The 21,165-nt window shown below is 44.6% G+C and overlaps 1 protein-coding gene across 1 annotated transcript; it reads left to right on the top strand.

Moving 5' to 3' along the window:
- The first annotated feature begins 226 nt into the window (after positions 1 to 226).
- Positions 227 to 17,418, top strand: LOC118836362 (carcinoembryonic antigen-related cell adhesion molecule 1-like). The gene is made up of 9 exons (XM_036743678.1): positions 227 to 290; positions 1,201 to 1,560; positions 5,768 to 6,046; positions 6,438 to 6,692; positions 12,199 to 12,316; positions 12,891 to 12,940; positions 14,864 to 14,925; positions 17,102 to 17,155; positions 17,332 to 17,418. The coding sequence occupies exons 1-9, from the start codon at positions 227 to 229 to the stop codon at positions 17,416 to 17,418; spliced, it is 1,329 nt and encodes a 442-aa protein (XP_036599573.1).
- The last annotated feature ends 3,747 nt before the right edge of the window (positions 17,419 to 21,165 follow it).

Genomic DNA, 21,165 nt, shown 5'->3' with positions numbered 1-21,165 from the left:
GCTCCAGCCCTGAAGAGAGAGACCTCAGTCCTCTACTGAAAGAGAAGGAGACTGATCAGAGGCAGACCTGGGCTGCATGCAGGGACAGCCTTGAGTCTGGACCCCAGCAAGAACACCTCCAGGGTCTGCACTTGGGCTCTGTAAAGGGAAGACACAGCTCAGGAGGGGAAGGCAGAGATTCCTAGCAAGGAGACAGGTGGTCACACGCAGTGGAGAGCATAGACTGATGGAGAGCCCCTCACAAACTCCCCACAGTGGAAGCAGCCTCTGGAAAGGGATTCTGATCACAGGTGAGACACCAGCTCTGCTGGAGCCTGGGGGAGTAGGAGGAGCTTGGGGAAATTCTAGCCCAGACAAAGACAGGTCAATCAACACAAGCACCAGAAGGAAGGAGACCAGTCTCAGGGAGTCTATCCCAGAGACAGTCTCTGTAGACTTGGCCAGGGTGTCTGACCTGAGCCAGGGGCAGAGGGGAAGTACCAGCTCAAGGTTATCAGGGCAACATCCCGTTCTTGAGCTAAGCAATCTCTGAAGAGGCTAAGTTATTCTTTACAGTCAGAGGAGACCTGTGTGTGGATCTCAGCTCTGATGTCTGCTATCTGTGTGACCACGGACAGCTCACTTACCCTTCTTAGCCTTTGTTTACCTTCTCCCTAGGGCTCTTCAGCAAGTAAACTTTGTCAGCCTTAAAATGCACCCATCATTTAGTTGGAAAGGCCCTCCCTGGGTTTGGGCCTGAAAAGCTGGGTTCAAATGCTGCTCCTGCTATTTCCTAGTTAATACTGGTCATATTAATTATATTATACAGGCCTCAATTTCCTCATCTGTAATTGAGGGTGTTTGACTCAGTCATCTCTAGGTTCTATCCAGACCTAAGATCTGATTTCTATCTTCAGTCGTAATACTTTAGCGATTCATTTCTCCCTTCAGTGTCTTGCATTCACACTGACAGGTCCTTTATGAATCCAGTCTATGGAAGGAGCTTAAAATATGTTACAGACTAAACTCTTAGAAACTGGGATTGATATATTGATGCAGAGGCACATGAATCCCCTTCAAACACACTCCCATTGAGCCCCCAGCAGTACCTGGGGCAGGCTTAGCAATCCCTTCCCTTTATTTGGGGACATCTCAGTGACCCGGGCCCCTCAGGAGGGCAGGGGGACCCTGCTGATCTCTGCCTCCTTCCTCCCCTCTCAGCCTCCATTATCAGCAGCTGGATCCAGCCAACATCTGTTCAAAGCGATTCCATCAGTATTGTGCCAAAACCTCCCTATGGGACAGTGGGCAGCAGTGTCATCTTGGACATCCTGGGGTCCTCTGAGCAGCCTCCCAGCTATACCTGGTACAGAAGGACAAATGACCCCTACGACCAGATTGTTTTCTACAGTGTTGCTACTGGAGAGCAGACACCACCACAAAGCCGGCTGAAGGTGTTCTCCAATGGCTCCCTGCTCATCCCTGACCTCACCCTCAGTGACACTGATGACTACCTTGTACTATTTCTTAATTCCTCAAGTGCCCTGATAGCAACAGCACGAGTGCATTTAGCTGTGTATGGTAAGTGCTGCCCTTCCCATGGGCCACACCATCCCTCCAGTATCCTCCCTCAGTCTGGGCTCAGAGCCCTCCCTTAAGCCCAGGGAGCAGTAAGAATGCAGAACAAGACTCCTGGCAGCACCAGGAGCAGTCTAGGAGAGATTAGCCCCAGGGAGTACCTGGAGGCCCAGTCCAGGAAGGGCCAAGGTAGACTGACTTGACCAAGGATCCTTTGTCATCCTAGCTTTGTTCCCAAGGCCTACATCCCAAGGATAGGGAGGGTGGCTAAGCTCAGAGACCCTTAGAGGCTCCTAATTAACTCTAGGAAGGAGGGACTCTGAGGGGACAAAGAAGGTGCTGGAGGAGGGGGGTCAGCTTGATGCTGATTCATTATCTCTTATCTTGTCCCCAAGCCTAGACAGAGTCTTGTAGAGAAGCTGTGAACCTAGGAATCCTTGGGAGATAAAGGTGGTTGGGAGGGAGCTGTTAGTATTTGGGGGCTAATTTTCTTCCTCCTCCCAGCTTTCTGAGGCCATACTGTGAAACTAGGAGTGTGCACTGAGAGCTCAGAAGGGGGCACCTGGCCCCATCCAGTTGTGCCTGAGGCAGGCAACATGAACTTCATCTGCCCCAAGATTGTTAAAAGTCCATGAGGCAGGAGGTGCCTTGTTTGGAAAGCAGACAGTCACTGACACCCCCTTCCCATCTAGACCCAGCAGAGCTCAAGTCCAGACTCCCCACTCCCCCAGAGCTAGAAGCCTGGCTGCCTTGGTGCCTGGGACCACCTGGATGCCTGATCATCCTGAGGCTCCCAGTGCTGGGAGGACACTTGTATTTCCTCCATGTTCTAGAGGAAAGGCCAAGACAGAGGGGCCCAGGCTTCTCTAAAGGGACAGGCTGGGACAAAGGGTCACAGCTCCTGCTGAGGTCTCAGTTGGAGGAAGAGAAGAGAAATTCAATGTGGGGAGCAAAGAGGCCATCTGGGGCTCCCAACTCGGGTGACTTTCCCAACAAAGAGAGATTCCCAGTTGCGGAATGGGTAAGAAAAGCTACCATTTCTATAGTGCCCGGAGGTGTGCAAAGTGCTTGATGTATCATATTTCATTGGATTCTCTCAAAGACCTTGCAATGTTAGTGCTATCTATATAAATGAGGAGAATGATCCTGAGAGAGATTGAGTGACTTGGCCAGAATCACAGAGCTAGTCAGTAGCTGGGGCAGGATTCAATTTCAGGCCTTCCTGACCTCCATGTCTAACATTCCATCCATGGTGTGCCCCAGATGCTTCCTACCATGGAGGGTTACCTCAGGAGAGAGTGACCTCCCCAGCACTGGGAATCTTCAAGCAGAGACTAGATGACCAAGGGATGTTTGAATGGGGATCCCTCATCAGGCCTCAGTTGGCCAAGATGACTTCTGAGGCCCAGAAGCAAAGAATCCCAGAGGAGTCTCAGACCACCATCTGCCGTTCTTCCTCTGATCTAACATGGAGCTTCTCTTGGGCTTGTCAGAGCTGGCCCTTTGGCCAAGGAGAGGCCCTAGAGCTGGAAGGAGCCTTAGAGACCATCTAGTTTAGCCCTGAGTTACAGGGGACTGTGCTTTATTCCTTGAATATCTCTAGAACTACTTTTTTAAAAAACACCAAGCTTCTTTCATTTCATCATGTGCAAGACATAAGATACTGTCATATATTGAAAGAATAATGCATTCAGTCACAGGAACACCCAAGATCAGGACCCTTCTCTAACACTACTGACTTCTGTAGCAATGGGCTGGTCATTGAAAATCTGAGCCTTGAACAACTTCCTAGAGGAGAAAGAGGTTTGACCTTGGAGTCAGGGGCCCTCAGTTCAAATCCAGCTCTGCTAACTGCTGTCTGTTTGGTCAAAGACAAGGCACAACACCTGGCCTTAGTCTTCTCCTCAAACAACAAAGGCATTGACCTAGATCGGGATTCTTAGATTTCAGGGCATCCCTAAACCTGAGTGGCTAAAAACTATATCTTTCTTTTTTACTAATTTTTGTTTGTCTTTATGATCCTTTGTATTACTTTCTGTGAAGTGAAAACCATGACTCTGTGATGCATCCATAGTCAGAATGGATCCCTATACTGACTGCCCAAAGGACCCATGAGAAAAGGAAGGTGAAGAGCCAGCGGTCCTGATGGTCTCTGAGGTCCCTGCCAGCTCTGAATCTGTTACCCTATAACACTATGAATCATGGGCCAAGGCTGGGAGGTGGCAGAGCACAGGGCACATCTCATAAGGAGTGACATGACCAAATCCACACACACACACAAACACACACACACACACACACACACACACACACACACACACTTCTGATTGTTTTCACAGTGGTGTGAGGGGTGCATTGGAGGGGCACAAAGAAGGTAGAGAAACCATCCACACAGGGGAGATAGAATCTTCAATTTAGCCCTGGAAGAGGACCTCACATATCTTTTAGTGCAACCGTCTCATTTTACATATGAGTAAACTGAGGCCTAGAGAGAGGAAGAAACTTGGCCAAGGTCACACAGGTAGGAAGTGGCAGAGCCAGCATTTGAACCCAAGACCCTCTAAGTCCCATGTGTAAAGGTAGCCTGTGTCCTGCTTGTCTCTCTCCATGACCCATTCTCCTGCTCCTATCATACCTACTAAAGGCACTAGGAGAGACCATGACCTTAAAGCCTTGCTCTATCCCCATCTCCCTCCAGTCAAGCCCACTTACTTGGACCTGGCACCATATTAAAACATAAATGCTCACGTCTGTGCAACACTTTATGTCTTACAAAGAGCTTTATAGAGAGGATGTCATTTGATCCTCCCAACAACTGGGAGGTGGGCATTATTATCCCCATTTTACAGGTGAGGAACCTAAGGTACAAATGGGTTAAATGACTTGCTAGTAAGTTATGTAGCTGAGTCAGGATTTGAACTCAGGTCTTTCTATGTCTTTGTCATGCCAGGCATAAGAGCCATTGGTGCTGCCAAGGTACCATGGCCTTTTTTCCCAGGAGCATGCTCACTGCCCTGCAGGTCCTCACCACACCTCAGAAATGGCCAGCTGACCTCAGCCTTGTCACCTTCTTGTCCAATCCCACTCGGCCCTAATGGATACAAGGCTCTCCCAGTATCTTTGCAAGAGATAAGATATATTCTTCCTCACCTTAAACCTCTGAACAGGGACCAAGGGAGGCAGTGGGAACTCTACCAAAAACAGAGAGAAAGAAGGTCAGAAAATCACAAATATTTCAAGCTTACTCCTCTTTGGAAATCAATCCTTAGACAGCTGAGGAAGGACAACCCAAGGAGGGAGTCTGGTGAGCCTGCTGAATTTGCCACAGAGCTCACTCTTGGACACACACCTTTCTCAGTGGCCAGGCTGATCTACCAACTCCAGAGAGACCACAGACAAGAAAAGGCTGGTATCTGGGCCCTCATTGGGTTGTAAAGGTGCAGCTTCCTAGTTTAACAACAGCATATCTGAGCCTGAGGGGACCTTGAAGAAGATCACCTTCGACATTCTAATGTTGTAGGAGAAAACGCCTGAGGAAAGGGGAGAGCCCAAAGCAGGGAATTCAAGAGTATTCTATAAATGTGGATGAACTGTATCAATGGGCAAGACACAGTCCTAGGCACAGGGGATGCTATTATGGCTTAGAAACCCCTAGATTAGAAGCGAGTCTCTTGACTCCCAGCCCAGGATGCTTCCTTCTGCCTGTTACTGCTAACTGATCTATTCCCAATCTCTGCCTTTCCTATTTTTTTCCTTTGGAGTTAAGGTAATGTCTCTAGCCTGTCCTCTGACCCTCAGCAATATCCTCATCAAGGTGTGAAGATGCCCCTGGCTTCTTGAAGTCTCCCAGGTCCTGCTAAGTTAGAAAGGCCTCAAGTACAGCCTGGGCAACGGACATAGGAATCTGTCATCCCTGCACCAGCCTGCCTTAACCTGAAAAGATTCAACACCAGGGGCTTGGAACCCAGATGAATGTGATTGTCAGCCACAGCAAGAAAGTTTAAGATGAACTTTCTCCTAAGGACTGGAGGAGCTGTGACCTGCATCAGAGAAAGCAAAGTCCATGCCAATGAAATCACAGATTCTTGGCCTCATCTTCCAGGCCTCTGATCTTGCTGGGATCTTAGGGAGGCTACTTCTAAAGCAGATGCTTGGTTGGAAGGGTAAGAAAAGGGACCAAATGGTCATTTTGTGTCTATTTTGTGCACAGGGCCACTATCCAAACCTACCATCAGCAGCACCAACATGGCCCCAGTGGAGAACAAGGACACTGTCTCCTTAACATGCCAGTCTGAGAGTCAAGATGTCACATACCTGGTTTGGTTCATAAACCAAGGCTCCCCAGCTGATGACAGGATACTGCTGTCCCTGGATAACAGGACAGTCACTATAACCAAGGCCACAAGGGAAAACCAAGGACCTTATCAATGTGAAATCCGGAACCCAGTTGATGTGACTAGGAGTGACCCATTCACACTGAATTTTGCCTGTGAGTAAATTCTCTTTCTATGTGGTGCATGCTTATAGCCTGATAGTGTTGTTCCCAGAGGTCAGGCTAATTCAGTCACTTCCCTGAGGGCTGAAGATCAGATCTCTGAGGTTCCCATCTCTTTTGATTTTAGGGGACCCCTACTGGCCATGCCATGCTTTCCCATCTATGATGGAGCAGAGCCAGCCATGGTGTTGAGCTAGGGAAGGCCTTAAGACCTTCCAAGTTCAGAGATCTCAGGTCCAAACCTGTAAAGTGGAGGATGAGCTGTGAATTTTCCAGTTCAGAAGAGGGTCAGGGAGACACAATGGTCCCCAGTAATGGGTTACAGAACAGGAAATTCCCCTTCTTCTACCTTTATCTCAATATGGACTCATTCTCTTTGCTCCAGATGGCCCGGATACTCCCATGATTGTCCCCACAGACACTCATTACCCTGTAGGGGCAACTCTTGAGTTGTCCTGCTCTGCTGACTCTAACCCACCTGCCCAGTACACTTGGCTTTTCAGTGGAATGGAAATGGTGTCCACATCCCAGCTCTCTATTCCTAATGTGAATCTGAATGACACTGGAACCTATACTTGTAATGCATCTAACTCAATCACTGGCCTGTCTAGCAGCAAAGACATCAGTGTCACAATCTTGGGTGAGTAGCTGGACTGGCCCTCAGCTTTGTGTTGGGCTCTCCCTTTTCCTGGTATGAAAGAAACAAAGATTAGTGGCATTCTGTCTCCCCCGCCCAGATCCCATGGCACTATGTGTTGTGGTAGAAGAAGCTCTGAGCTCAGAATCATGAAACCTGGGCTAGAGACCTGGCTGTATCATCTACCTATGCACCCCTAGGTGTCTCTCCTCCTTTCTGAGCCTGAGTGTCTTTGTCCGGAAGACTGGATAATCCTTCATTGCCCATAGCACAGGATTCTGTGTGGAGAAAGTTCTTTTTATATTTTAGGTACAAAAAGCATGTGAGCTGTTATTTTTCTCATTCTCATTCACTTCTGTCCCAGAGACACACACGCTTTTTCTCCCCCAAATTCTAGGGCCACGGCTTCAATGACTGCCCTGGACCCTCTGGTCTTTCCTTCAGTCCATCTCACTTGTTGCTATGGACCCACATGGGGGTCTTGGTTGGAATGTAAGCTCTGATTATGTAATGGGGCTGGCTCTGATCCCCTTCTGCAGGGAAATTCAGGAGATGGGAATGGGAACTGTGTCTCCTTTTATACTCAGAGATGCACCTCTGCATCCATGTGTTCCTTCTTTGTGACATGAAATGTCTCACAGAGACCTGCCTGATACGGAGCTCTTGTCCAGATAAAGGGTCAAATAGCCTTAGCATCAAGTGCCTCAGTTCCCTGTTCTGGTAGCTCACCCAGCACTCCACACATGTTCTGTAGACAGTGGCTTCTGGGTAGATATTGTGTCTCACTCATGTGTACAGATGACAGACCCTCTGCATTCCCATTCACCCTGGTATGCAGCAGGACCCTAGAGAGATCATCTGTGGACTCAGTTTCCTTTTCTTTCTCAGCCCTGTTAAGAGCTCTGGCAAAATTCATGGAGTTTTGTTGTTACAAACCCATAACTTCTTGCCCCTGACTGTAGGACAGGTGGAATGGAGAGCAGGAGAAAGAGGTAGAATTGTGAGCTGGGGATTTGACCTTAGGAAAGTCAGACTGTAGCAGGATGTGCCTTAGAGGAGTGATGACTCTTCTCAGCCTAAATCTGTACAGAAGGATCCTAAGGCCCACATATTAACTTACTTTTAAAATTGTGTTATTATATTTTATTTGTCTTGTTAAATATTTCCCAATTAGATTTTAATCTGGTTCTCACTGCATTTGAGAGTATTGCAGGTGTACATTTGATGCTTGTGGCTTAAATTTGCCTTTTTCTTAATTTTTTTCAATTAACCCAAATCTATTTTCTCTCATTCCTACTTCTTGCCCACCCCTAAATATGGGCAATCAAGCAAAACTAATTCCCATATTGGCTATACCCCCCAAATATCTCTACTAATATATACTCTGAGTTCATCAGCACTGTGGTAGGAAGTAAGGAGCTTATTTCATTCTGTATCTTTGAGGATCCTGTTTGGTCACTGCATTGATTAGAGTCTTAATTATTTCAAAATACTTGGCCTTTATAGTGTTGTAGTTATGGTATAAATTATTCTCTTGTTTCTATTCACTTAATTTTCCATCGGTTCATACAAATTTTCTGAGACTTCTATTCTTGACCTTGTCCTGGTAGATGTTCTTATCACTAACTTGGGTCAAATGAGAAAATATGTAAGGATCTATGTAATAATTATATGGACTGAAAGCATAATTTTGAAATTTGAGAAAGAAGAAAAAGCTGAAAGGAAGGTGATTATATAAATGGACCAATTAGGACCCAGAGTATCTCAACAAGCTGGCCCAGTGAATGAAAAGTGATTAGATGAAAATTATTGGAAATCAATGTCAAGTCCTGCCCTTGGGTTCAAAAAGTCCAAAGCACAAATGAGCATGGGTCCAGATGGGGAAATTACTGGTCACCAAACCATAGGAAAAACAATTAAAGTAAGTAAGGATGTTTGACTTAGAGAAGAGGAGATTGGGGGCAGACAGGATACCTGACTTTTGAATACAATATTAGATTGCCTAAAAAAGGCTGAGCTCCCATGAAAGATAGGATCATCACAGAAACCCAGAATCCAATGGTGAGACAGCAATTCATCTGAAAAAAAGATCTTGGGAGGGATGTCTAAGTGGACCTCAAGCTTAATACTTGAGTCAATAGGGTGATAAGACAGCCAAAAAACCTAATGCAATTAAAGCATGTTCACTTCTAAGAATAAGTAGATAAAATGGCACTCAGAGTATTATATTTGGTGCTAGACAACACAGTTTACAAAATACATTGAGACACTAGAGAGTGTCCAGAGGAAAATAGCCAGGTTGGTGAAGGGTCTGCTGTCCATATGATTGGTAGGTCAGCTGGGGGAACTTAGGTTAGCCTGGGGAAGAGAAGGCTTGGGGGAGACATATGATAGCAATTTGCTGGACTGTTCTGGGGAAGGGGAATTAGACATGTTCCATCTGGCCTCAGAGGGCAGAGACGGGAAAACACAGAGGCAAATGGAGACAGGGCACAATGGCCTCAAAGGTCCCATACAACTGGACATTCTGGGCTTCAGTGGAAAACTCCCTAATAGCCAGAGCTGTCCCAATGTAGAATGGTTTCCTCAAGAGTTGGTAAGTACAAATGAGATTGTATCTATAAAGCACTTAGCACACACAGTAGTCACTTAACAAATGCTTCTTCTCTTCCCCATTTTTCCTTTCTTCCTCTTTGGGGGCTGGAGATCATCTCCCAGGTAGAATGTACTAAAGATTGTTTCAGGTGAAATAGTCACCTTGATGGTCACCAAAGTCCTGTCAACTCCAAAATCCCATGGTTCTGTCTCCAAGTCTTTTTGTAGCTATCATCAAGCAGAAAAAGGGAATTGTCTTGTTTTACTTGACCCCAGAGAAAAGAACTAAGAGCTAAAAAGCAAGGGTGCAGAGAGATAGAATCAGGCTAATCGTCAGAGCAAACCTTCTAACGATTAGAGCAGTCCAAACCATCAATGGCCATAACAGATAGAAGGCTTCTCTTCAGTAGAGGTCTCCAAAGACTAGACCGGATTGGGTTAAATGACCCTCTCTCTCTTCCAAATCTTGAGATGCACTGGGATTCACTAAATACAAAAGTTGGGATAACAAGGCCTGACAACAGTTGGTGTGGAAAAGATTCAGGGATCGGTTGCACTAAAAGCTAATTTGATCTCAGGTTTCAGTAATAGAAGCATGCTGTCTGCAGCCAGGGAAGCAGAGGTCTTTCTGTGCTCTGGAGGTGGGGATTGGCCTCCCCTAGAACAGATACTATGCTCAGTTCTGGGTACCTCATGTTAATATGGACATAGACAAGACCCCAGTCATAAAGCTTACTTTCAATGTCTCATTGAGGCAGAAAGGTGACCCTGGGTTCTCATATGCAAGGTATGGCAGGAGAGACCCCCATGAGGCCAGTGTGTCCATCATCAAAAGACTGGTCTTTGCCAAGTGAGCAGTCAGTGCCAAGTTTGGCCACAAGGAGATGGTTTCTTTAGGCTCAGACTCCCTAAAAATTAGAATGAACCAAACATAAATTAATGAACCCATGAAAGAACAAGAAATATTAAAACAAAGTCCAAATATGAAAAAGACAAGGAAGAAGGAGGAGGAGAAGGAGAAGGAGAAGAAGAAAATATAAGGTATTTCAAAGCAAAAAAAGTACCTGGAAAATAGATTTAGGAAAAATCTAAAAGACCTCACCAAAAAAATTGTTTGCTCATTACATTTCAAGAAATTATGAAAGAAAACTGTCCAGAAGTTTGAGAACAAGAAAGCAAAGTGAAAATAGAAAAAAAATTGTCCTTCTGAAAAAAATCTCAAATAAAACTCTCAGGAACATCATAGCCCAAATCCAGAGCTTCCTGGTTGAAGAAAAATGCTATAAATGTCTAAAAAGGAAGTATTCAAGTACCAAGGAGTCACAGTAAGGATCAGGCAAAATTTAGCAGAGTTAAAATTAAAGATCTAGAGGAAAATCTATTATGCTTCAGCTAACCTTTAAAAATGACAGTAGTAATCATGATCTAAGACAGCGAACAGCAAAAATGGACTTTATTTTTTTAAAAAATTAAGCAGGGAAACTGAATTATGCCAAAAGGTAACATAGACAATGAGTTATTATACTAATACAACAATGAATTTATACCAAGTCATATAATATCTAAATACTTAAAGAAAAAGCTAATGTAATAGATCTCTTGTGATCATAGACTAGGAATAGGAAAGAAAATACTTATTTCTCAGTTGGGCATGGCACTTTTACAAAACCTGACCACGCATTAAGGCATAAAAACCTCACAAACAAACACAAAAAGAGAAATATTATATATGTCTTATACTGATCACAATATCATAAAATTATCCATAATAAAGAACCTTGGGAGAAAAAGTTGAAGATGATCAACTAAATTATAAATTTAATTCTAAAGAAATGGCTGATCAAGGACTATTTGTCATTTCTCCTTTTGTCTAGCTTAAGTGATCCCATTTCCATGACCAAACCTTAGCCCATCCTCTAGCAGAAGGTAATAGTTTTCCTCACTGACAATACACAGAGCACTTGAAATACAAAGGTAAAGGAAACAAATTTGAAGAGAAACTAGTGGCAGAAGTACCAGTGCGATGGCCATTGAAAAAAATTCAGATGGAAAATGATGAGGGCTTGAATTTGGCCAGGGTAGTGGGGAGGGGAAGAAGGGTAAGCTCACAGGACATAAAGATAAGATGAGTATGACAGATAGATCACCTAGTGTACACTGCATTATTTTATTGATCGGAAAACTGATGTCCAGAGAAGAGAAAGAACCTGGCCAAGATCCCACAGTGAGCAAGTGACAGGGCCAGGATTTGAATTTGGATCTCCAGATTCCAAACCCCAAGCTCTTTCTGTTCCAGTGCATTGCCTTTCAAGGATAAACATGAGAGACATTCATATATGGGTTTTTGAGGAGAAAAATGATACCATCAGGATAGTATTTAAGGAAGATTATATTTAGACAGTGGTATAAAGGATGAATTAAAGAAGTGAGAGACCAGAAACAGAAACAGTGATCAGAAAACTGTTGCCATGATCTGGAAGACAAGAGATGAGAGGGTCTGGAATAGAAGTTGAGAGGAGGGGGTAGGTGTGAGAAATACTATCCAAGTAGAATCGACACAAAAAACATAACTTTAGGAAAAATATCACAATAATGTGAGGGTTGAAAAAGAGAGAAGGTCAAAAATGTTTTCCAGTTTGAACCTAGGTGACTGGGAGGTGGGTAGAAGGACAGTGGGCACAATGTAGGGAGGAAATCATGCGTTCAGAAACTGTACATGTAGAGTTCAATGTGCTTGCCTAAAGTTCGGGTGTTTCCAAATATTTTCCAGACATCCTGCAATGTGATCTTGGCAAGGAGATTCCCAGGCTCATTGATCAACCAGCATTTATTAAGTATTTCCAGAGTTTCAGGCACTGTGCACAAGGCTCAAAATACTCAAGTTTTTTTTTTTTCTCTACTCTTTCCACAACAGAATATAATGGCTCCTCACTCTCTGGAGGGGCCATGGCTGGTACTGTGATTGGAGTCCTAGTTGGCATGGCTCTCATTGGTACCCTCATCTATTTCCTGTTCTACAGAAAGACTGGAAGGTAAAATAATGCTTCATATGATTGTCCTTCCTCCTACTCTGTCTCCCTGAATGCGGGGAACATACCAGCATGGTCTTCTGTACCCTCTATGCCCTTTTATACTTAATCTACCTCCCACCCCGAGTTCCTACTTTTCAGTATTAATTCCCTTGGGTAGCTTCTTTCCCTGGGCTTTCACCATCTCTCATTCCTTACACTTCATTGCCTCTTGGAAACAAGTGTTCATTTCCCCACTGGGGTGGAGACTAGATCAAATCATTTTGCTTAGGTCCTCAAACAAATGGACTGAAGTCCAAGAAGAAACAGAGAGAAAGAATGGAAGGGGCTGAAGAAAGAAAGGAGATAAGTTACTACACTGAGGCAGATACAGACTGCATGGACAAGCTGAGTAGGAGACTAATACTACCTACTGATGAAGAAACTAACAGTCAGGAGGTTGTATTTAGGGATAAGGCATAAAGACTGAGGGTAACCAAAGACAAGCCTTGACTCTGCTCCAATGGTCCCTTCCACCTTGGGGAAATCTTATACTTAACTTGAGAATGTCAGTCCCACATGTTTGTTCTTTCTTAAGGGCCAGCAAAGACCACCTTTCAGAGAAGAACCCTTCAGCACTCAAACACGGTAAGTGAAAGCAGCAACCAATGAAACTAGGACCTAATGATGGCCTTGGGAGATATGGTTCCAACTATAGTCTCCTTTCTTTACTTCAAGGAGCTGCCCTTCTAATGAGAGCCAACTCCCTTTGCTCCTCTTTAATAGGAAGACCACAAAACCTCATACAATTAAATTCTGACAAGAGTCCTCCATTTGATTCATTTTAAACAGTATTTATTAACATATACCCTTCTGTATCAGTAAGTCAATAAATACAACATCAGTGATAATCGTGAATATGCCTATGTAGTTCTGTATCGCAAAGTATGAGAGACTCTCCTTATAGAAGGTAGAAGAAGTAAAACATTTATTCAGACACCAGAGAACCATATCCCATAACCAAATGTTCAGCTCCCACAATCAGTTAACCCACTTTATCATAACAGCAAGGAACTTAAAACACAATATCACAACATGAAGCCTCATCATCCCAAAACCTCTCTGACTCCCTGCTGGGGTCTTACCAAAAACAAGCTCACAGTACAGCTATCACAGTCTGCTCAGCTATCACTACAGCCATTAACAGCCATAACAGCTATTTCTCGGCATTTCCTGTGACACAACTTCCTTTTCCTCTCAGCAAGCTCCTCCCACCACATGTGACTTAGGCTTCCTGTGATGTAAGCAGGTCACATGGCCTATTAATGGGTGGGAAAGATCTTCAAATCTAAATTGCTATTACACCTAAGCACTGTCAAAACCCCTCATATTTAGAGAAGTAAGAGTTAAGTTGTTCTTTGGCAGGGCCTAGGGATGGTGACACTCAACACTCTCCACTTCCTTTTCTACTCCTCTGCTCACATTCTGACCCTATACTTAACACCTGTATGACCCTGGGGGAATATCCCTATGCCACAATTTCTTCATATATAGAGAGAGGGCTGGAGTAGCTGGCCTTCATGGTCACTTCCACCTCAATATCTATGCTTCTAAATCACTACTTAAAGGCAAGGTGGCTTTTAAGCACAAGATTAGAGTCATTGTGGATTGTTTTGTTTTCACCATGGGCTTCTGCAGCCAAAGAACTCATCTACAAATGGCCAATTTACTGAGTGTAAGTCTCTCTATACTAAGTGATAAAAGCCCTTCCACAATAGAGCAACTCTCCAGAGCTACCATCCTAGGGGCAGAGGCTTTGCAACCTCTGGGTCACCTACTTGCCTTGATGAGTCACCAGAGCCAGGCTTTGTGATCAAAATGACACCTACCTTGCTCTCATTGAGCTGGTATTCTCCTGGAGCTTCTTTGTTCTTTCCATCAAGACAGATTCAGAGATGAGTGGAGCTGATAAGACAGGGCCCATCTAGAATCAGAATCAAGAAGTCTGGCTCTTAGAACCAAAGACCTGGAAGTTTTAACAAATCTGAATGTGTGCATCCCATCATGAAATCTTAGAACCTCAGAACCCTAGATGAAAGAGACCTTGGAATTCCTTCACTGGACATTTTCTCAGGCTGTCCCCATGCCTGGAAGTTCTCCCTTTTGGCTTCCTTAGAGTGCCAGCTAATATCATGCCATCCATAAGAAGAATTTCCTCATTCCCCTTAATTCTAGTGTCTTCCCTCTCTTGATTATCTCTCCAATTTATTCTGTCTATATCTTGCTTGTACACAGTTTGTAAGTCATCACATCCTTTAGACTCTAATCTCCTTGAGGGCAGGGATTGTCTTCTGCTTTTCTTTGTATATCCTATGCTTAGCACAGCACCTGCCACATAATAGGTACTAAATGAAAATTTATTGACTGATTCTCTGTGAGGGAGATGGGGAGGAAGGAATTTCCTCTTCATCTGTTTGGAGAGTGAGTAAGGCTGGAAAGAGTCAGTCCCTCATGGAATTCAGGCTCAGGGTATGCCAATGAAATCTTCTGTCTGGGTTTCTCTCCCTGCAGGTGAGGACACCATCCTGTATGAAAACATTGTTCACCTAAAAGACTCAGCTCTGTCTGCACAGGTAGGGACAGAAGGTCTCATTCACACACATCCAGGACTTTGGGGTGTCTGTCAGGGAGTGGGAAGGGGACCCTTTGTGCTGATCTGGAGATTCTTCCTGGCTTTTAATGTGCCCGAAAGGTTGCAGGATTACTAGAGCACCCTGATGAGCCATGGAGTATCTGAAGGAGGGTAAAAAGAAGGGTAAACATTTTCTGGCATTGTGAAGAGATCTGATTGGGGACCAGTCTGGAGAAGAGAAGACTATGGGAGGGGATGTGTTGGTAGATGGGGACCTGATAACTATTTTTGGAGGCATGAGATGTGATGGAGGGATTAGATTGACCTTCCTTGGCCCTACAAGGCAAAATAGGGAGCAAGGAAAGGAATTTGGAGAGGTCAATTGAGGTTTGAAGTCAGGAAATCTTCCCAGAAATGAGATGACAAGTGTTCTTTCCCCCACCACCCCCACCTTTCCTTTCAAACATAACAATACTCTAGTTCAAGACATCATCAACTCAGCCCTGAACTATTACAGCAGCTTCCACATTGGTGTCCCAAGCTCCAATATCTCCCCTCTCCTTCTCACAGCTGGAAAACATATACCTAAGGCAGAGGTTTGACCAAGTCCCTTCCTGAATCAAGAGGGCTCAGTGGCTTCCTATTGCTAAGAAAATAAATCATAACCACCCTTGGTTTGTTTGTTTAGATCCACTTGCTGATGTCATTGGTGTGGGGGAACACCCATTCTCAATGTTAATAGGCAGCCTAGTCTGAGAGACCTGCTAGCCACTGAGACCTTAAGGGACTTGCCCAGGTTCTTAAGACCAGTTTGTGTCAGAGGCCAGACCTGAAATCTGCTCCTTCTGACTTCCAGATCAAGTCTTTACTCATTACCTCCCTGCTCCTTGGATGGATCTAAGGTCAATGTTCCCAAGTTTATAACACTTTTATTGTCCTTCCTCCACTCAAAGGTTCAATATAATCAGCTCCTCTATTGTTTCAAGGACAGCACCTTGCACCTAACCTCTCTGGGCCTCTGTTCAGGCTATCTTCCATGCCTGAAGGGTGCTCCCTACTCACCTCCTTCTCAGAATCCTCACCCTCCTGCATAGTTCAGCTCAATTGCCAACCCCAACAGAAGCCCGCCTTGCTCCTTCCTATTGCTCATGCCCTCCCTTTGGTCATCCTTCTTTATATGTGTGGTATTTGATTGTCTCTATACTAATGGTTTCATCCCAATAGATTATTATCTCCTTGAGTGCAAGACTACCTCTTTCTTCTCTGTTCGTCCCATGAATAAAGGAATGAATCAATAAAAAAAAATCATTCATTCAGTGAATGATTTGTATCCATATCATATTCAGTGGTTACTGTGTGAGAAACATTCTGCTGAGTGAAGACTTTACTAATACATGTCAAAGTGCTCATTATCCACAATGAAATTATGTTAAATTGCAGGAGATTCCACATATTGAGAAATGGTCTTCAGATAGGGACACTTTGCTTTGGGAAATTACAGGGATGGTAAATGGAATCAGAAGTCAGGCCAGAGTTGATGTGAACCACAGTTCCAGAACTGGAAAGCAGGAAAGAAGGGAGCTTTAGGGTGGAGGTACCCAGGCTGGGAGTTCCAGGACTGGAAGAGTCATGTGAGTCTGAGGGGCTTGTTTTGTGGATCAATCATGGGCAGAGGTGAGGAACATTCTGGGAAGGAAGTGACTCATGGCTAGAGCCTAGAGCTTGGCTGGTGGGCAGCTGCTGAGGAGACCACCATTCAGGACAGAAAGGGTTTTTTATAGCAGGAATTCCAGGCAGGGAAAGAATGAGCCTTCCTAGGATTTTTGGCACAATGTCTGGTATATAGACAGTGCTAAATAAGTGTTTCTTGAATGGATGCAGGTAGAATGAGCTACCTGGGACATGATGACTTCCTCCACACTGGGAGTCTCCAAGAAAGGCTGGATAACCACTTGTCATATGAGTTGTAGACGACCTTGCTGTTAGGGTCTGAGTCAGATTAGATCTTCTCTGAGGTCCCTTCTAACTCAGGGTATCCATGACCATAACATCTCTAAGATTCTTTCTGATTGTGATATGTCATAAGTTTCCATCTAAATCAAGTATTCTCTGTTCTAAATTTCTTTCTAACTCTGGCTTTTGGAGGCTTTTACTAGCTGTTGTTTCCTCCTCTACAGGGCCTGGGCTCCTCCCCTGCTTTTCCTGAAGTCCCATCTGAGAGTGCCTATCAGGTATGTGCACAGAGAGGGGACGGACCTCACTCAGGTACCAAAGGAGAGGTCAAAATTCTGATTGAGGATGGACTTCTTATTGCTGATTGTAGAAGGAGCAGGAACAGGGCCAGGATGGAGGGAAGTCCCAACCTCTATTCTGGGATACCAGTGATATCTCTTCTCTCTACTTGCAGGCACTAGACATGACCAGAGTGGATATTTATGCCAAGATCGATCCCTGGAAGAACCCTCAAATCCAAGAAAGAGAGGAAGGCTCCTAGGGATGTTGTGACAGCACTTCTCTTTCCCTTCCTTAAGGAGGGTTCAGAGGAATTTCTCAGGGGAGAAAGCTGAGACATCTGGTCCAATGGGAAAAATCAACTGGGAGAGAGGTAAAGAGGATGGATATCAGGAGAGGGAAAGCTTCCAGGGGCCCAGGGACAGCCAGAACTCCCAGAGAGGACTGAGAGTGATGAAAGAAGCCAGAGCTGTGTGTGTCTTAGCTGTTTAGAAGCCAAGGTGCCCTGTGGAATGAGCTTGGGTGCATACTCTGTTGCTCCCCAAATGCTTCAATATTTTCAACATCTCCTTATTTTCCTGTCTTTTTTATCCCCTTTATCCATGTAAAAGTCCTTCTGGAGACCTCCACGTTTATTTCTACTGAACTCGTGTCCAGGTGATCCAGCTTACCTGCATGATCCTAAGATGCTGAGACTCTCAAAGTCAAGGAGTCCATGCTCTTATGTTCCTGAGGTTCCATGGAACCTCATCGCTCTAGACAACATGATCTCAAAGATGGACCAGATCATCTGGGTCCAACAGAGGCAGAAGTAGCTGATGGCAGAAGCCCCTACAATTTTTGAAGAAAGCCAATCAGAGGACAATGGCAGCTGCAGGGACCATGACTGCTCATGGCAGAAAGAAAGGCTATGAATGGACTGTAACACCAGTGACTCTTGGAGGCCGATAGTGAGCTCTACTCATGGAGCCCTTCACAAAAGGGAAAAAGGACTTCCAGGACCAGGAGCTGGGTTTCACCCCTTAGCTACAGGGATCTTCAACCCAGGCATCGTACTACCCACTCCTTTCAGGAAAGCTCTGTTTAAGGGAGAATGCACCCTAAATTTTTGGGTTTGGAGGGGATGCTTTATACCAGTTGTTCTTAGTACTCCTCAGTAAATAACTTTGCTAACATTAATTGCCTTTCTCTCTGGTTTCTAATGGGGAGCCCAGTTGCAGCTCATGAGAAACATTGCTAGACATGCTTCAGCTTTACCCCTGAGATAGAATAGTCATCAGCTCCTTCTGGGCCCCCCAATTCATTAATGGCAGTGGGAGTTGGCTGAGGTGCTACACTATCAGGTAAGTATCCCAAAGGGGTCAAGGACAGAAAAGAAGGAGCCATCAATACATGATATGGTAGCAGTTTTTATTATAGCAAAGAACTAGAAACAAACTGGGCATTCATCTAATGGGATGTGTATTATTAAACTGTGAATATGAATATCATGGAATTTTGTTGTGTCATAAGAAATGTGAATTTGATGGGTTCCATGAAATATGGAGGAAATTATATTAGCTGTGCACATTGAAGAGAGCAGAACAGGGAAACTAATTCACAGAGTGGCCACAAGAACAACAAAGGTGAAGACATCCAGAAAGCCTTTGAACTTAGGCCATTGAAAGTCCAATCATGACTTCAAAATATGGCAATTAAATACATCTCCCACCCCTTGGCCAGATGGCAATGGGCATAGCCCTTGGGAAATGCACCTCAGCTTCCCAGGCAGACCAGGGGATGCACAGGGATCCAGCCTTAGTCTCACAGAGCAGAGGGAAGAGGAAAGCGAGGAGCATACCATGAATTTATCCTTAATGACACTGTCACACATGCCCCCAAACCCTGTATACCCTAAAGCCCTATCCCACTAGACACCCCATTGAAGCCTTCTAGGTAGATAGAGCAGGAAGCTGTGTCCTCTCCCAAACATACACACTTCAAGAGTCCCATAGCTGAGCCTGGGCTGTGTCTGAGGCAGAGGAAGGTAGAGTACTGGATTTGGGCTCCAGAAGAACTACATTTGAATCCCAGCTTTTCTGTCTCCTCCCTGTGGGACCCTGAGGAGGTCACTACTCTCTTTGAGCTTTTTTTCCTCTGTCAAATGAGGTTATTGGAGAAGATCACCTCTAAGGCCACTAAATCCAATGATCTTGTGATTTCATCTTCCCTGGGGGAGGGAGACAGGTGTCATTGCAGCTCACCCTTTGACCCAGAATTCCTCTTCCTGTCATCTAAACCTCATTCATTCCTAGCCCTTGGCTTAATACGCTGGAACTTGGATGCACTGTTCACAGTTCCTTGCTGTGTGACCAGGGGCTAGTCAATTGACCACTCTGGGTGTCAGTTTCCTCATCATGGGGGAAATACTGGCTGACCTGGCACACTCACATGTGTGGAGTTTATCTTTGACCACTTTAGAGAAATGGGCTTTTTTATGAGTCTTTCTTCCCTATTAGATCAGAAGCTCCACAAGGGGAGGCATAAGAATTCCACTCTCTTTTCTCCCTCCCCCAGTGTTGTGATTGTTGTTCAGTCATCTGTCATATCTGATGCTTTGTGTCCTCATGCACATCAGGTCTTTCCTTCTTTTCATCATATGAAACGCAAGAGGTGGAGTGGTTACGTGGAAAGAACAAGGGATTCAGGGAATGGGAGATCCAAGATCACATCTTGCCTCTGGCACAACTTACCTAACAACTTAATGGCCACTCATGTGTGAGCCTTGAACACCTTCTTAAGAAGTGAAAAGAGTTGACCTTGGAGTCAGGAGGTCTGGGTTCAAATCTAGCTCTGCTACTTTCTGTCTGTGTGATCCCAGATGAGTAAACAGGATTCCTGGCTTGCTCTGGGGCAACCTGAAACAGGCTCACACCCTGCCAAATCCTTTCATGGGGAAGATGGGCTCCAACATCAGCCCCACTGTTGTAAAAAGCAAATGAGGTGTGCTATAAGAAATGGGGATGATACGGACTCCATAACAACCTGGAAAAACCTATATGACATAATGCTGAGTGAGCGGAGCAGAGCCAGGAGAACATTATACACAGCCACAGATATATGAATTCTGTGAGGACTAACCCTGACAGACTTTGCTCTTCTCAGCAACACAATGTGCAAAGACAACTCCAAAGGACTCACAATGGAGAATGCTATCTACATCCAGAGAAAGAACTATGAAGTATGAATACAGATTGAGGCACTCTTCATGCTTGCCTTTCCCCACCCCCCCCCACCCTTTTTTTTTCTCTCTCTCTTTTCTTTTTGTTTTTGGGTTGTGTTTTCTTTTTGTGGTTCTGTTTCTTCTTTCTCATGATTCATTCCAATGGTCATAATTCTTCTCCACAACTTGACTAGTGTGTAAATTAATTCAATGTGAAGTTATACGTGGAAGCTCTAGGGGATTCCATGCCATCTTGGGGAGGGAGGTGGGGAGGGAGGGAAGAAAATCTGGAACTCAAAATTATGTAGAACCGTGTGTTGTAAACTAAAAATAATAAATAAATAAAAATCAAAGGCAAAAAAAGCAAATGAGGCTGCCTCAATCATTGCTAGACCCAGATTTCATATCTTGCTGCAGGTTTGCGATGGGGGTTTTGCTTTTCTTGCTTTCTTAGTGGGGGAGAGGAGAGAGAAAGAAGGCTGATTTTTGTTTGAAAAAAAATTTTAAGTTTTTAAAAATTCATAATTTCAATTCAATGAGCTTATAATCTAATGGGGAGAAGACAGTACACAAAAGGAAGCTGGAGGAACAAGGAAGGGACACCAGGGGTACCTGGCAATGGGGCAGTTGAAACCTAGCAGAGCTTCAGATGGAAAGTGGAATGAGCCAGAAGTCTAATCTCTGCCCTTTAAAAAGGAAGGTTTTAGAAGGAGTTTAGTGCTCAGCCCTCTAACTAAATGGGAGAGGAGGCTGAGGGAGGTGGGAAGATGAATATCAAAGGCTTGAGTTGGCAGCAGGTGATGAGAT

This window comes from Trichosurus vulpecula, chromosome 2, assembly GCF_011100635.1.
Source record: "Trichosurus vulpecula isolate mTriVul1 chromosome 2, mTriVul1.pri, whole genome shotgun sequence".
In the NCBI taxonomy this organism is placed as follows: Eukaryota; Metazoa; Chordata; class Mammalia; order Diprotodontia; family Phalangeridae; genus Trichosurus; species Trichosurus vulpecula.
This window is presented reverse-complemented; position numbering and strand designations above follow the sequence as displayed.

Coding starts and splice junctions, on each gene's coding strand:
- LOC118836362 (XM_036743678.1), top strand. CDS start 227: ATGGAGAGCCCCTCACAAACTCCCCACAGTGGAAGCAGCCTCTGGAAA. Junction 291..1,200: donor GAAAGGGATTCTGATCACAG/GTGAGACACCAG, acceptor CTCCCCTCTCAG/CCTCCATTATCAGCAGCTGG. Junction 6,693..12,198: donor CATCAGTGTCACAATCTTGG/GTGAGTAGCTGG, acceptor TTTCCACAACAG/AATATAATGGCTCCTCACTC.